Genomic DNA, 14023 nt, shown 5'->3' on the forward strand with positions numbered 1-14023 from the left:
GGATGGATGGATGGATGAGGAGGATGCAGTTAACACACATGCTTGGCCCGTTCTCCAATTTTTAGGCCTAAAGTCCCTGAAGCCATGAGAAAGGAATGCAGCCCATGGTGCTTAAAAGTCGTAGAAAAATGTCCCAGCCATATATGAGCTTCATTTGCTGTGGTTGAAGAAAGGATTTGTGGTGGGAGAGGAGCTGGTGGGCATTTTCATGTTACTTTTTAGTTGTAAAATACTAAGTTGTAAAATTTAATCATTTTTTAAATGTCCAGTTAAGTGTTGAGTGTACCCCTAATCTCCAGATCTGATTCATGCTGCAAAACTGAAACCTTGTACCCAGTGAACACTGATTCCCGTCCCCTCCCCTCAGCCGCAGTCTGCTCTCTGTCCCTCTGCGTTTGACTGCCCCGGGATGTATATAAATAGAATCACACAGTAGTTCTCTTTGTGACTGGCGGTCTTACTTGGCATAATGTCCTCAGGGTTCAATCCATGTTGTGGCCTGTCAGGATTTTCCCCTTTTTTCAGGGCTGAATACATCCTGTTGAATGGATAGATCACGTCTGTGGTCCTTTCACCCACAGGATGCCAGCCATGTTGCTTCTCCCTCTTGGCATTTTGTTTTCTTTTGTTTTGTGGGGAGGGGTACTGGGGATTGAATCCACTGCCACTGGACCACTGAGCCACATCCCCGGTCCTATTTTGTATTTTATTTAGAGACAGGGTCTCACTGAGTTGCTTAGCGCCTCGCCTTTAGCTGAAGCTGGCTTTGAACTTGCCACCCTCCTGTCTCGGCCTCCCGCTGGGATGGGAGGAGTGCTGTGGCTGTGCGTGGCTATGTGTGCGCAGATTCCTCTTGGGAGCTTGAGTCCTGATAGACATACGAGGGAGGACTCTAGGGGACAGCTGGGTTTTAAAGCCACCCAGCTTTACCAGGTCACTGGTTGAGAGGAACCACTGGGACGTTTGCTGGACCCAGCCATGAATATAGTGAATTGTGGGGTTCAGTACCCAAGCGATGACCAGGAATCCATATGGCCTGAAAACGACCTGCCAACAACCCTGTGGCCACAGGGGATCCCCCAACCCAAACACGTCCTGCCTGGGCTTTGGCTGACCTAGGAAATACTTGTGTCATTCATCCAACTTGATTGGGAGAATATGTGAATTTTTTCTCTCCTGTGTCAATATTTCCCCGGCTGTGAAATGATACCGCCCTGATAGCAAAAATATTTTCAGGAAAATATCTGTAATTTTTTTCTTCTCATTTATTACTGGGGATTGAACCTACCACTGAGCCATATCCCCAGCCCATTTTTACTTTTTTTTTTTTTTTTTTTTTTTTTAATTTAGAGACAGAGTCTCATTGAGTTACTTAGGGCCTCACTAAGTTTCTGAGGCTGACTTTGAACTAGAAATCCTCCTGCCTCGGCCTCCTGAGCTGCTGGGATTACGGGTGTGTGCCTGCCCCCGCCCCCACCTCAGCTACTGAAAAGCTCCATCCTATTGCACACACACACCACAAGTTAGATCCGTTATCACAGTCTGGTTTTTGCCTAAGGAATTCCTTGTTGATTTCATATAGTCCCCAGAGTTCAGAAAGTGTTTGGGATTTTAAGAAATGGCCAAAGGGCAGCCACACTGTTTCTGGCATCTTGATGTTCGTAGAAAGCGTAAGGAGGGCAAGACTGGACGGAATGTCGGAACCTGTCACAGTTAAACCACGCAACGGCCTGCGTAGACCCTGCCTAGCTATGTCCTGGGGTGAAACACTCTGCCTTCTTGCTTTTCGAAGTAAGGTGAGGAAATAGGGCATATGTGTGGACAAGCAGGTTTCTGTAAATATACTGCAGATTCGGCAGCCTGGCTGGGGACGGAAGCTGCAAGCTTCCAGTGGCGTCCTGAGACAGTCCTGTCACTGTCAGCGTGATGTGTCACATAGTGCCGGCCATCCTTTGTACCCAATTTGTACCATTTTGTTTTCCATTTTCAGCCTTTTTAGTGTTACAAATTGTGGCCAGAGAGTCTTGCAAAAGGTAAATAAATCAAAACCTTCTGTTTTCCTCTGTGACAGTGAGTCACGACCAAGGGCCCTGCGGGAGAGGGTGGCCGTGGGGGGTAGCAAGGAAATGTTCTTTCACTTCTCCTAAGAAATTGAATTTCATTATTGTATTTTATAAATATTTTCTTCTATGGCTCATAACCTGATTGCCGGCTTGTTGCTGGGGTCTCGCGAGGTAGGAGGGGTGGAGCTGGAGAGGCCTGTTCCTTCTCAGGTGTGCCTGTGGCCCCAAATGGAAACCAATCAAGGTGCGATTTATGTTCATTAAGTGCTTGTCAAAACTGAAAAATTTTCTAATCAACAGCAATCTAGCTGCAGCCCCCTCGATGGCTGGGAGGGCCGCCTCTGCTTGGGCTATTTGCCTGTTACAACTCTAGGCTAAGAATCCGCTGATGATTACATTAGGCTAAGCTGCGAAGTAAATGAACCATGTCTTATTTAGGTGCCACTAGCTTCAGAGTAGTCCTGCCCCGCAGGGCACTTGATAGCGTTTTATGGCTTTAAAATTAGTGTAGCTTCCCATTTGCTGCAGGGTGCTGCATGTTATGCCTTTGAACTCAATAAGCAAAGGCAAGGGGCCTTTTGTTTTTCCCCCTTAGTTTTTTCCCTTGCATTTTAGCAATTTTGTTTTGCATCTTTTCCAGACGGCATTTTGCAATAAAAATGTCTGACTACTATACACATGCCTCCCCGACCAAAAAAAAAAAAAAAAAGGAAGGGAAGAAAAAGTAGGGAATGTCACGTGTTTGCAGGGGAAGGTTTTTAACCCCCCATGCTACCGAGTGAAGAGTCACTTTGAAAGTCACCCCCAGTGGCTTGCCAGGTCAGAGTTGCTACCTGCAGTTGGGAATAACATCTTCAGCCAAGAAATAGCCACACAAAGTCAGAGGGGAAATATTTCAGTATTTTCATCAGATGACTAGTGAAGGCTAACACTTATTGAGGACGTGGGCACTATTTTAAACTCTTGGTGTACTATCTCACTCAGTCTCACAACAATCCCATGAGGCAGGAACTGTTTCTAAAGACGGAGCCTCGGGGAGACAGAATGGTGGAAGACATGCCCCTGGCGAGCCCCTGAGGAGGAAGTGGAGCTAGGGCCGGGCACCTGGCCCAGACCAGAGGCTGTGCCCTGGCCAGGATGCACCCAGGAGAGCCGCAGAAGATGATCTTAGTTACCAAGTCACAAGATTGTGGTCACTGGTGGTGTGATGTTAGGCGCCGTGAAGTCCCACTGGGGAGGCGGTGGCTCCTGGGAAAGCCGTGCCCAGAAGCACATAGGAGGAGGTGACCGCGAGACAGAGCTAGGTGGACTTTTTGAAGATTCAGGCACTTTAAAATTTGTGATGGCTAAGGCTCAAGTGGGAGTTGTTCGGGCTCTGCCATCTTCCGAGTTCTCAGTTTGTCCAGTGCTAGGTATTCCAGCAAATTAATCCCAAGACATTCAGCCTGGCCTAATAGCTATCATGTTTCCATGTAACTCAGTCACCAAGGTAGGCCAAGGGTCCAGCCACTTCAGGTTGCAGGTAAATACTGAAACCCAGGGCTAGCAGAGGGGCGGGGGCGGCTCCCGGAAGTTGGCCGAGCTGGAGTGACTCCTGCTGAAGGCCGCCGGCCTCACACCCGATGCACGTTAGGCTGTTGGCGCATGCATGGGTTACAGCTGGGTTTAGTTCAGTTTAACCCCAAATGAGAAAACCTTTCTTGCGGTGTGACGCCGCTGGAGCGGGTCAGTCATGACAGATACAGTTGAGGAGCAGAAGGTATGTCCACCATTCAGTTTGGGATTTTCTGCTAATATTCTGATTTATATTATAATAACCTGTCCCCCTGGACGGATGCTGGCAGGGCACCAGCAGCCCACGAATGCAGAAGTCTGCCCCAGCCGCGGTGGGGAGCCCACTGTGACGCCGGACACTTGCACCACGGAGCCCCAGGACGGCTCGCCAGCCTCCCCTCTCACCACGCATGACACCGTTGCTCAGACTCGGTGAAGCACTTAACTAAGAATAAAGTCTCCCCACGGCTGCCTCTGCCTCGGTCACGGGCACGAGACATCTGCTGGGCCAGGGGCCTTCCTCCTGCCATGGCCACGGGTCATGCCCACTGGCACTTTGGAGCCTTGGTCTTCACCAGGGCAGTTTTGAAACTGAAGCACTGGAATCCTGTTGGCTGTCTTGGGAAACAAAATTATTTCTCATAGAATTTTGTCACTTTGAAGCCACCTCCTACCTTGCTATTGTGACCAGGATCCTTTGGAGAGAAGGAGAAATTGTCTTTTTTGAGTTATGTGATCTGAAAGGATGTGGCCAGAAGATTCTTCCCAGTTTTACAGTATTTTCATGGTATTTTTAGGAGTGTGACTATGTATGAGGCTATTGTTTATTATTCATACGTGTGGGACTGAACGTTTGCTTGATCTTTTTGAATGGATGGCACTATATATGTCTTTATGGATTAGTTTCCTTTGAAAATCATGTTAAATGGAGTTTGAGAGCAGCAGTGCCTCTAACAATGGTTTCTCTTACATAGGTTTTTTTTTTCCCCAGAAGTAAGACTTTAAAAATAGAACTTAATGAACTACTGCCTCCTTTCCGAACCCAGACATTCATGAAGTGTAGTGAAAACAGGAAGAATTGAGTCACTTTTTCTCCTCCAGGAGAAGACAGTGAAATGTGGAACACCTGTCCACCATCTGCAATGTCCAGCTCTGGTGCTCTGACCTGGTCACACAGAGCACCCACAGGTTTCCACACGTGTAGACTTGCTGTCCTTAGACCGTCTGGGTTCAGGACCTGCTCACACCCTTTAAAATCACAGAGGGACTCCAAAGAGCTTTGGGTTATGTGCATTTTGTTTATCGATAGTTACCATGTTAGAAATTAAACTCAGAAAAGTTTCAAATATTAAAAATTCATTTAAGACACTGAACTACCCGTTGCATATTAATGTGACCAATATTCTTATGAAAAAGATAGTTTTCCAAAAACAATCACTAGAAGACTAGTGTTGATTTACATTTTTCAAATCCCTTTGATACCTGGCTTAGGCTGGGAGCTGGATTCTCTTCATCAGTCCCTTGCAATGTGCTGCTTTGGTCCCGTGTGTGAAGCACGTCTGTACTTACGCAGATACGTGGTAGGAACGGGGAAAGTGTTCTAACAGACCTTTCACACGATCACGGACTGCTTCACGGCTCAGCAGGGTCTTAACACCAGGTCCCAGCCTGGGATCTGAAACCTTATCACCAACTCTTCCTTCCATCTTTCTTGGTCATATCCACACACGGGATGCCTCGCATAGGTCACTTCCAACAAAATAATTCTTTCAAAATGAAATGTGCGTATTTACAAATGTCGACACTTTTCATCCTTTAATATCCAAACAGAATACTCATCCACTTCCCACCAGTGCTGTCAGGAATGTTGGAAGATACAAGTTTTTACATTCTCATGAGAGTTCGGGTTTCATCCTGGGCCACTAGCACTGTCATCCGTTTTCTGTGTAGTTTTTATAGAAAAAGTCTACAAGACACCCAGACTGGGTCACTGTAGTTAGTCTATGTGTGGCAAAGTCGTTCTTTCAGGTTAAAATTTTGTTCCACCAAAAAAAGTGGCTAGTTCAGCTGGCACCTCCGAGGGACTGCAGTGTGCCTCCCTGAGAGGCACCCACCGGCTCTCAGTCCTGCAGGTCTTCACACACACCTCCTGGGTCAGCACTCAGAAGACCAAGGACACACGTGCTCTGGGGCTGAAATATTGAAAATAAGGAGTAGCTGCTTTTGGTTAAGTGAGAGTATTGTTTGTCCTTAGCAGGACAGCGAATAATACCCTCATGCCTACTAGTACCCTGTGGGACCACTGCCTGATTCACACTCAGGCACCGGACTCTTACCCCATCCCTTCTGCACCATCAAAGCAGATTTCGAAGCAGTATGGAGATTCCTTAGAAAACTTAATGGAACCCCCATTTGACCCAGTTATCCCACTCCTAGGTTTATACCCAAAAACTTATAATCAGCATATTACAGTGGCACAGCCACATCAATGTTTATAGCAGCTCAATTCACCATAGCTGAACTATGGAACTAACCTAAGTATCCTGCAACAGATGAATGGATAAAGAAATTGTGGTACATATACACAATGGAATATTATTCAGCCTTAAAGAAGATTGAAATTATGGCATTTGCTGGTAAATGGATGGAACTGGAGAATATTATACTAAGCAAAATAAGCCGAACCCAAAGGACCAAAGGCCAAATGTTTGATATTGAAGATGCTGATTCACAAGGAGCGGGGATCTACTTTGGATCAGACAGAGAGGTCTGAAGTGAGGGAGGTGGCTTGGGGTAGGAATGGTAGTAGAGGGAATCAGACATTAATTATTACCCTATGTGCATATGTGATCGCATAAACCACGTAAAACCAGAACAATGAGAGTTATGCTCCATTTATGTAAGATATGTCAAAATATATTCTACTGTCATGTATAACTAATTAGAACAAATAAACCAGCTTTCTACACAGTGATACAAAGGCAATAATGCCTTAGGATTATTTTGAAAATTGCACTGAATTCCTGATAGACTGTCAGGGGTCATATAATAAAGATTACTAAGCTAAATTAAGGAAAAACTCAGTTGGTTATGTTAAAAATAAATAAATTTTAGTATGCCTGAAGAGTTACCTAACTTAAAGTATCATATATCATTATAAAATATTACTTTTAGATGGGTGCAGTAGTGCACATCCATGATCCCAGCAACTGGTGAGACTGGGGAGGAGGATCACAAGTTCAAAGCCAGAGTTTCAGTGACTTAATGAGACCTTCAGCAACTTAGTGAGACCCTGTCTCAAAATAAAAACTCAGAAGGGCTAGGGGCTCAGTGATAAAGTGCCCCTGGATTCAATTTCCAATACCAAAAAAAAAAAAAAAGGACTAAATTTATGAATACATGTATCATTAGAAACTAGAACATGTTGGGAAAACTTGATTGGAACCAAAATTTGCTTTATTTTTTCCATCATCATTTAATTGTAAGAGTCTTAATTCTTTAAAAAAGCAGAGATAAAATGGAGTACGTTGATTACATTATCTGTATGTAAAGCAAGTAGAATTTAAGCTGTCAGATTTTCAAAGCCTTGTGCATTTTTCTGAAGGTCTGGTTTTGAGGTGCCAGGCAGATGGTTTATGCATTTCGGTTTAGCTTCAAGATCTTGCTAACTGCTTTTGGTTCCTCTATGAATACATCAGCAAACCATCCTTCTCCAGACAGCCAAAGGTAACCTCCGGATTCCAGGCAGTGAGAATCAATATACTAAGATATTTTTAGGGACTATTGATGGATTGCTGTGTTTTGAGCTTAACTCAAGTGCCAGATGCCCCAGAGCTGACGAAGATGAACTCCCCATTTACTGAGAACTGAACAGGCCATCACGCACGGAGGGCTGCAGGACCGCCGGTGGTGGTGTGTAGTTGGGGAGAGTCTCCTGTGTCTTTCTGGGGGTCTCGTTACCGAATGTCGATGAGGACTTTGCACCGCTCCGCTCGCTGGGGCGCCCGTTTCCCAGTGGAGAACCTCCCAGTCCTGGGAACACATAACTGCGAATTTTTAGGACAACACTGTACAGAAGCGAATCAATTAATTCTCCATATCAGGAGTGATCTGGTACACGGAGGCGCTAATGGCCCCACATCCTTCTCCTATGGCAGCTCCGCAGAAGGCGGGAGCCGCGTTAAGCTGTGCTTCTGTCAGCAAGCTGAAAGCTCCGGGTCTCTGACATGGCTCTCAATTGCTAGCAGGTTTCTCTCATTGCACCTCATTTGCATCTGGGACATCAATTAGCATGTTTGTTGAGGCTAATTGAATGAAACTCAATCATAGCTCTTAATTGCTTGACTATGTGAAAAGAAATCACATTAATGCAGCTAATTAAGTGTACGGCAATAGATGCAACATAATTAGGAGCGAAATGTAAAAAACAAGGGATGGCAAAGGTGCGGGGGCAGGGTGCAGGGGACGGCAGGCACCGTTACGGAGCTGCTGGCACGCTCAGAACGGGTCCCTTTGCTCAGGCGCCTGCTTGGAAAAAATAATCCACATGATGAGCATGGACAACTTGAGAAGAAAAATGCAAATAGGTTTGCAATTACTACTTTTTCAAGCTGTTGAGGGGCAGGAGATGGCACCTCTGGGGGGCCTGGCTCTTGAGTGGGCCCCAGGGACTTGTTAAGTGCTGTTTAAAAGTACTTGGCTTTGAATTACCCTCATGCCTTGTTAAAGGGATCTTTCCCCTTTTATCTTCCATCAGCATTTTCTACAAGGAACAGGGTTAGTGGCACAGGGTAGTATCTGTGACATTTGCATATCAAAATCAAGCTTGCCAGTTCCCTACCCCAGACCTAGGAAGGCGCTCTGTATCCTGCCTCTGAGGATACAACATTGTTTAGTGGCTGCAGCTCCTGTTGCTCAAGGGCCATGCTGGGGAAAGATGAAAAGGGTGAGTTCTTTCCAAAGTAGAAAACTGAGTGAGCTTTCTCTTGGGAGAATCTAGAAGCCACAGACCCCAGTGTCTTCGCATTCCCACTGTTTGTGAAGCACTAGCTTGGAGGACTTCGGAGGAGTTGTACTTGGTGAACACTTAGCATATTTTTTAGTGGCTTGAAATAAAGTAGTTGTCAAATTGACATTCTGATATTCTAGAGCCAGTCCGTCTGAAGTTTCAGCGCCTAACTCAGGCGAGAACGCAGACCCTAGCCCATGCTGAGCCGAAGATAAATGTCTTCCCTTGCCACGTTCAAATCCAGAGAGCAGACACTCGGTACATTTCTATAATAATTTTAAATAAAATATCCTGGTTATTGTATGTTAAAACATGCCTATTAAAAGAGCCCACGCTGAGGCTTAGTCGCTCTCTGATTAGCCTCATTTTAGAGCTCATAAGCAATAAATGCTCAATTACACTCCTGTTATTGTATTTTAATTTGTTAAGAATTGGCATTAAAGGAGAAAGTTATAGCAAGTTGATATTTTTAAAGGAGTAACTATGCAAGAAGGAATTCCATTATTTACAAGCATTAACTTTGGTTTTGAAACTTGGAGTTGTGTATTTGGGGCGGATGTTAAAGGAAGTCAGTTAAGATGTGTGGGAACAACCATTCTTTTAAATGACCTGCGCCAACCAAGGCTCACCCTCTCTTCCGACGGGCGTTTCCTAGGCCCTCCTGCACGCTGAGCTCTGTCAGCATTTCTGAGCCCCTGCATTTCTCCAGCCTTCCTTGGCTGTCAATCTGATTGAACAGTAACAACATTTTCCCCCGTCTTTCCACATCCTTTCCTAACCACATCTTTTCTCGTAGTCAATTACATTCGGGGGAGTCTGGCTTCTTGTCTTTGATGTGGGGTCTTCTCTCGGGTGGCTTGTGATTCCCAGCCTGGAGACAACCTTCTGCTTCCCCTCCTCCACCTCCCCTCTCCAGGGGGGCAGTTGTGGACCCCTGCTGGCCGGTCCTGAGGACATCAGGTGGCCCCTGCCCCTGCTGCTGGCCCCATCTGGGCTGGTGTCAGAGGTGTGCACTCAGCACCTTCTCTGGTATCTGGACCCTCTGCTGAGGAAGGCTGGCCTCACTGGGGACAGCTTCTGACCCCTCCCCATGGTCCGCAGTCACATGGGTCCTCCTGTTCCTGGCCTCAGTTTTGAAGCTTGTGTCTTGGACTGAGAGTTGGCCGTTGGTGGTCTGTCTGCAGGAAGTCGCCAGGGCCCTGCAGGTCTGCACCTGCAGAATTCTGTACCTCCCCTCTGAGCCTCTCCCCTCACTCATGGGGTTCCCACCCTCCTCCTCAGGAATCCATCACTTTTTCCTGGAGTCTGTTTTGTCCCCCCTCAATTGCAGAAAGGTGTGCACTGGTGACTCCCCAGCCACCCCTCCCGCCCGCTGTTGGGTGGTGAGAGGGCAGCTCTGCTCACCTGCTTCCCGGACCCATGCTTACATGCCTGTCCCCCAGGCTGGAATCTTGGCCTCTTGGTCACTGTCACACCATCCCTCCAGCGAGCCAGCTTCTTGCATGTCGACAAACCAGGGGCTCCTTCACCCTCCACCTGCTGACCATGGACATCATTCTGCAGCTGAGTTAGAGGTCACTGACCTCTTTCCCTGAAGCCAAGGGGCCTTCTCTTGGCTCCCTGCCTTGATGGGTGTCCCGTGTCCACCTGACTCCCCTGGACTGCCGAGGCCTCCTCCCGGTGCTCTGCTGCTATCTGGTGTTCTTCCACGTCGGTCAGCCACGTGTGGGAAGCTACGGGCCACCAGCTCGCTTTCCCAGTCTGCCTGGGCCCCTTGCAGCCAGACTCAGGGTTGTCTGGCAGTCCTAAAGTTACACTCCCCTGACCTTAGTCACAGATAATGAAAACGAATCTAAGAGGAATTCTCCAAGAATCTGCCAGAGAAAGATGTTTACTCCTCCTTCCGGCTTAGTCTTAAAACACTTGAAGTATCACTTATCTAAGGGCGACTTAGTCTGTGTCGTTTCATAATGTGTGATTCAGTTACTGTGTCCAGAGTGCTTAAACTATTCTGTCCACCAGGAAGCTCAGCTCACTCCCATATAAAAAATAATAATGACAATAGTGCCTCGTTGACAATAGTGAACCCTGGTTCACCAGCAGACCCTCCACCCTGCCTCTTGGTTGCTGCTTTAGTCAACTTTCCCTTATTCTGACAAAGTACACCTGAGATAGTCGACTGACAAGAAGAGAAGGTCATTCTGGCTCATGGTTTCAGGGTGTGGCCCGTGGTTGCTTGGTCCTGTTAGAACAGCATGGCACAAGTGTGTGGCAGAGGGTGCCTGCTCACCTCGTGGAAACAAAGGGCGGGACAGGAGGGGTCCCGGGGGTGTCCCCTCCGAGGACACACCCCCACTGACCTGACCGCCTCCCACTAGGCCCTACCTCCTAAAGTCTCCCCATTTCCCAGTAGTACCACACATTGGGGACCAACCTTTATGACATGTCAGTCTTTGGAGGACAGTTACCAAACCATAGCAGTTGCCTTTCTACCTTCTGCCTCCCCGCCCATCTCCTGCTTCTCCGGGGTGTTCTGCTCCACAGTGAGGTGTTAAGTGACGGCACAGCGAGCCCCCCGTTTAGCTAGGCTCCCCTCTGATGACTGTAGGTCTCTTGCCTCCACTGCCCAGAGGGCAGAAGCCTTTCTGAGTATGACAGGTGGACTTCTGGGAGAAGGCCAGAACTCAGGGACCAAGTGACGCGCATGCTCTGAACATCAGATTCCTCCTGTCCTTCCACGAACCCACTGACCCTTCAGCTCCTGCTCCCTGCCCCTGACTGAGCCCTCCAGCTCTGCACCCAGCTTTCCTGGATTCCCACCACGCAGCCATCTCCCTGGGAGTTGAACAGTATCCTCAGCTGAGGCAGAAAGGATCAGGAAATAACTGCCAGAGTCCAGAAAATAGTTCCTAGAATTTATAGGATGAATCCAGGTCCCTCATGTGCCACCTAATAATAAGTTTTATAAATAGGAGTTTGTGTGTATACTTCCTACCTGAGGAAGCATCTACCAGGTCACTCTGTGTTTCTGGTGCTGGGTGGGCTCAGGACACAGGTGCAAAACCTGGATTGAAAGGGGATGGTGGCGCGCCCACGCCAGACAGATGAAGACCTCATTATTTTGAAAATGCTTTCCATAGTGGCAGGGTCACGGGATTGTAGCTCCTGACGTCTGGTAGAACCTCATGTCCTAGATTGTAGAGGTCCTCTTTTTAATCTCTCTTGGGTGTTTAACATTTTGAACAGGATTACATGCAGAATGTTCACGGTAAAGAGATTGATCTTCTGAGAACCACTGTGAAAGTCCCAGGGAAGAGGCCACCCCGAGCCACGTCGGCCTGCGCACCCATCTCCAGCCCCAAAACCAATGGCCTGTCCAAGGACATGAGCAGTTTACACATCTCGCCAAATTCAGGTAAGCTCACCCAGACACCCGAGGAACCCAGAGGGACAGCGATGACAGGCGGTGTGGCTGGTGGGCAGGTTGGGCTTCTGAGACCCAGTGGAGTCGTTAGCCCTAGGTCTGGACAGGGGCTGATCACGGTCCCTGTGCCCCTGGGCTCCGAATGCCGCAGTGTCCGCGGCACAAACCGAGCATCCGGTGATCGGAATCGGTACCTAAGGGCTGTCCTTCAAAGGAACAGAACTAATCAATAAAGTATCAAGGATCAACCAGCCTGGTAACTCTGTGGACAAAAGCAGAAAAACTTTTGGGGCAATGTTTAAGGAGACACTGGGCCTACCTAGATTTCAGTCCTCTCCAGTTTGTTTTACCTGCCATGGGTCATTCTCTACTGCCACCTGCCTTCTCCTGATTCTCTTTTAAAGGGGAATGTTCCTTTTTCATTGAGGATGATAGAGAGTTGGTGTTTTCTCAAAATTCAGTGTGTTTGCCTGTTCCTGGCCTCAGGGAGCAGGTGCGAACCCTCCGTGCCATTGTTGGTTTTATGTCGGAATCTGTGCCAACGACCGCATGGTGGCCTCCGCCTTCCTGTGACTGCTGATGACCAGAAGGGGTGAGGGCCCCTGAGTCCTCCAGGGACGCACTCGGGCACCTTCAGCACGTGGAACCTCATTGTTTCCTCCAGCAAAGGTCCCTTCTTCTCCGCCACCTGCAGCCAGTTCTTCCCCAGACAGCAGTCTCCAGCCTAAGGCTGGCTGTGTAAGGATGCCGCGTTGCCCATCCGAGACGCTCGGTGCTCCTAGGGAGGGATGGTGCCGTCTGCAGGGTGTGTGAACGACCTGGGTGGTTGAAGGGGATGGTGAGCAGGAATCAGAATTGGGGGCCCACCTGGGCTCCGCCTCACAGGGCCACGGGCCTTGTGCAGGTCGCTGAGGGGCAGAGAGCAATGCCAGGCCAGGGAGCACATGGGGAGGCACAGGGCGAGGGGCAACGGGAAGACGCTATTGCTGTGCATCAGGCTGAAAGCTGACTTCCTCCAGAAAGGCCAGGAGGTGATTCACGTGGCTTCCTGTGACCTGCTGACCTTTCTCCCAAAATGTCCGTGGGAGTTCCCTTGTTGGGGTGGGAAGAGAGGGGAGAAGGGCAGGGAGGAAAAGGGTGGTACAGCGAGTAGAACACCCCGCCACTCCCCACGTCCCAGAGGCGTCCACCCGACAGGAGTGCCCTTGAGCACCAGCGCCGGGCGGGAGCTGTCGTGCTGTGGGGAGAGCCCTGGCCGCCGTGTGGCCGGCCATTTCACCTCCATCTGACCACGTGACATCTATCCATGTATTTATTCAAGTCAACAGATGTCAATCAAGTCTCCTCTATTAAAAAAAAAATTATGGGAAGTTTTCTGACAAAGTGCAGAAGCACCTGCTAGATGAATTGTGACCTGTCATGTTCTGTTCTTTCTTAATGAGCAAAACTTGCGTGTGTTAGTGACATGCGGCTTGGTATCTGGAAGTGTGTTCACATCGCAGATGGCCAGGTAGAGCCACTTATCCAGCTGCTGACGGGTCCCTGCCTCTGTCCTCCGCCCCAGTGGCACCATCAATAAGACATGATCCCCACCCTAGAGATCCTCACCCTCATATGGGGGAGAGACAAAAAAAAAAAACAGATGCAGCCCTGCACGGCAGGCCACGGGGACCCAAGGAAGGGGGTCCACCATGGCAGGGTGCGCCCCATCCAGGAGGTGAGCCAGGGCCTCCTGCTCAGGACGTCTGTGTTGGAGTGGGACCAGGGACAGGAATCTGGGTACACAGGACAAGGGAGCAGCCCTGAGGAGTGGAGAGGTGTGGAGTGGGTAAGATGGGGACCTTGAGCGTCTCGGGCTTGAGACTAGAGCACCTTGGGCTGAAATCCACTGTCCTAAGGAAAATTAAATGTTTTCTTCATAAATAAAAATGCAAGCGGCCACACACACCCTACCGCCTCCATGGAGTGGGTGAT

At 48.6% G+C, this 14023-nt stretch overlaps 1 protein-coding gene across 20 annotated transcripts in view; it reads left to right on the top strand.

Annotated features, from left to right (window-relative positions):
* Positions 1 to 14023, top strand: part of Agap1 (ArfGAP with GTPase domain, ankyrin repeat and PH domain 1) — a 473567-nt gene that overhangs the window by 295724 nt on the left and 163820 nt on the right. For all 20 annotated transcript variants that reach the window (XM_078018283.1, XM_078018285.1, XM_078018287.1 and 17 more), the window contains one exon: positions 11872 to 12040. In XM_078018283.1, coding sequence (XP_077874409.1) covers positions 11872 to 12040 — 169 coding nt within the window. The remainder of the gene's footprint in view (positions 1 to 11871; positions 12041 to 14023) is intronic.

This window comes from Ictidomys tridecemlineatus, chromosome 7 (assembly GCF_052094955.1).
Source record: "Ictidomys tridecemlineatus isolate mIctTri1 chromosome 7, mIctTri1.hap1, whole genome shotgun sequence".
In the NCBI taxonomy this organism is placed as follows: Eukaryota; Metazoa; Chordata; class Mammalia; order Rodentia; family Sciuridae; genus Ictidomys; species Ictidomys tridecemlineatus.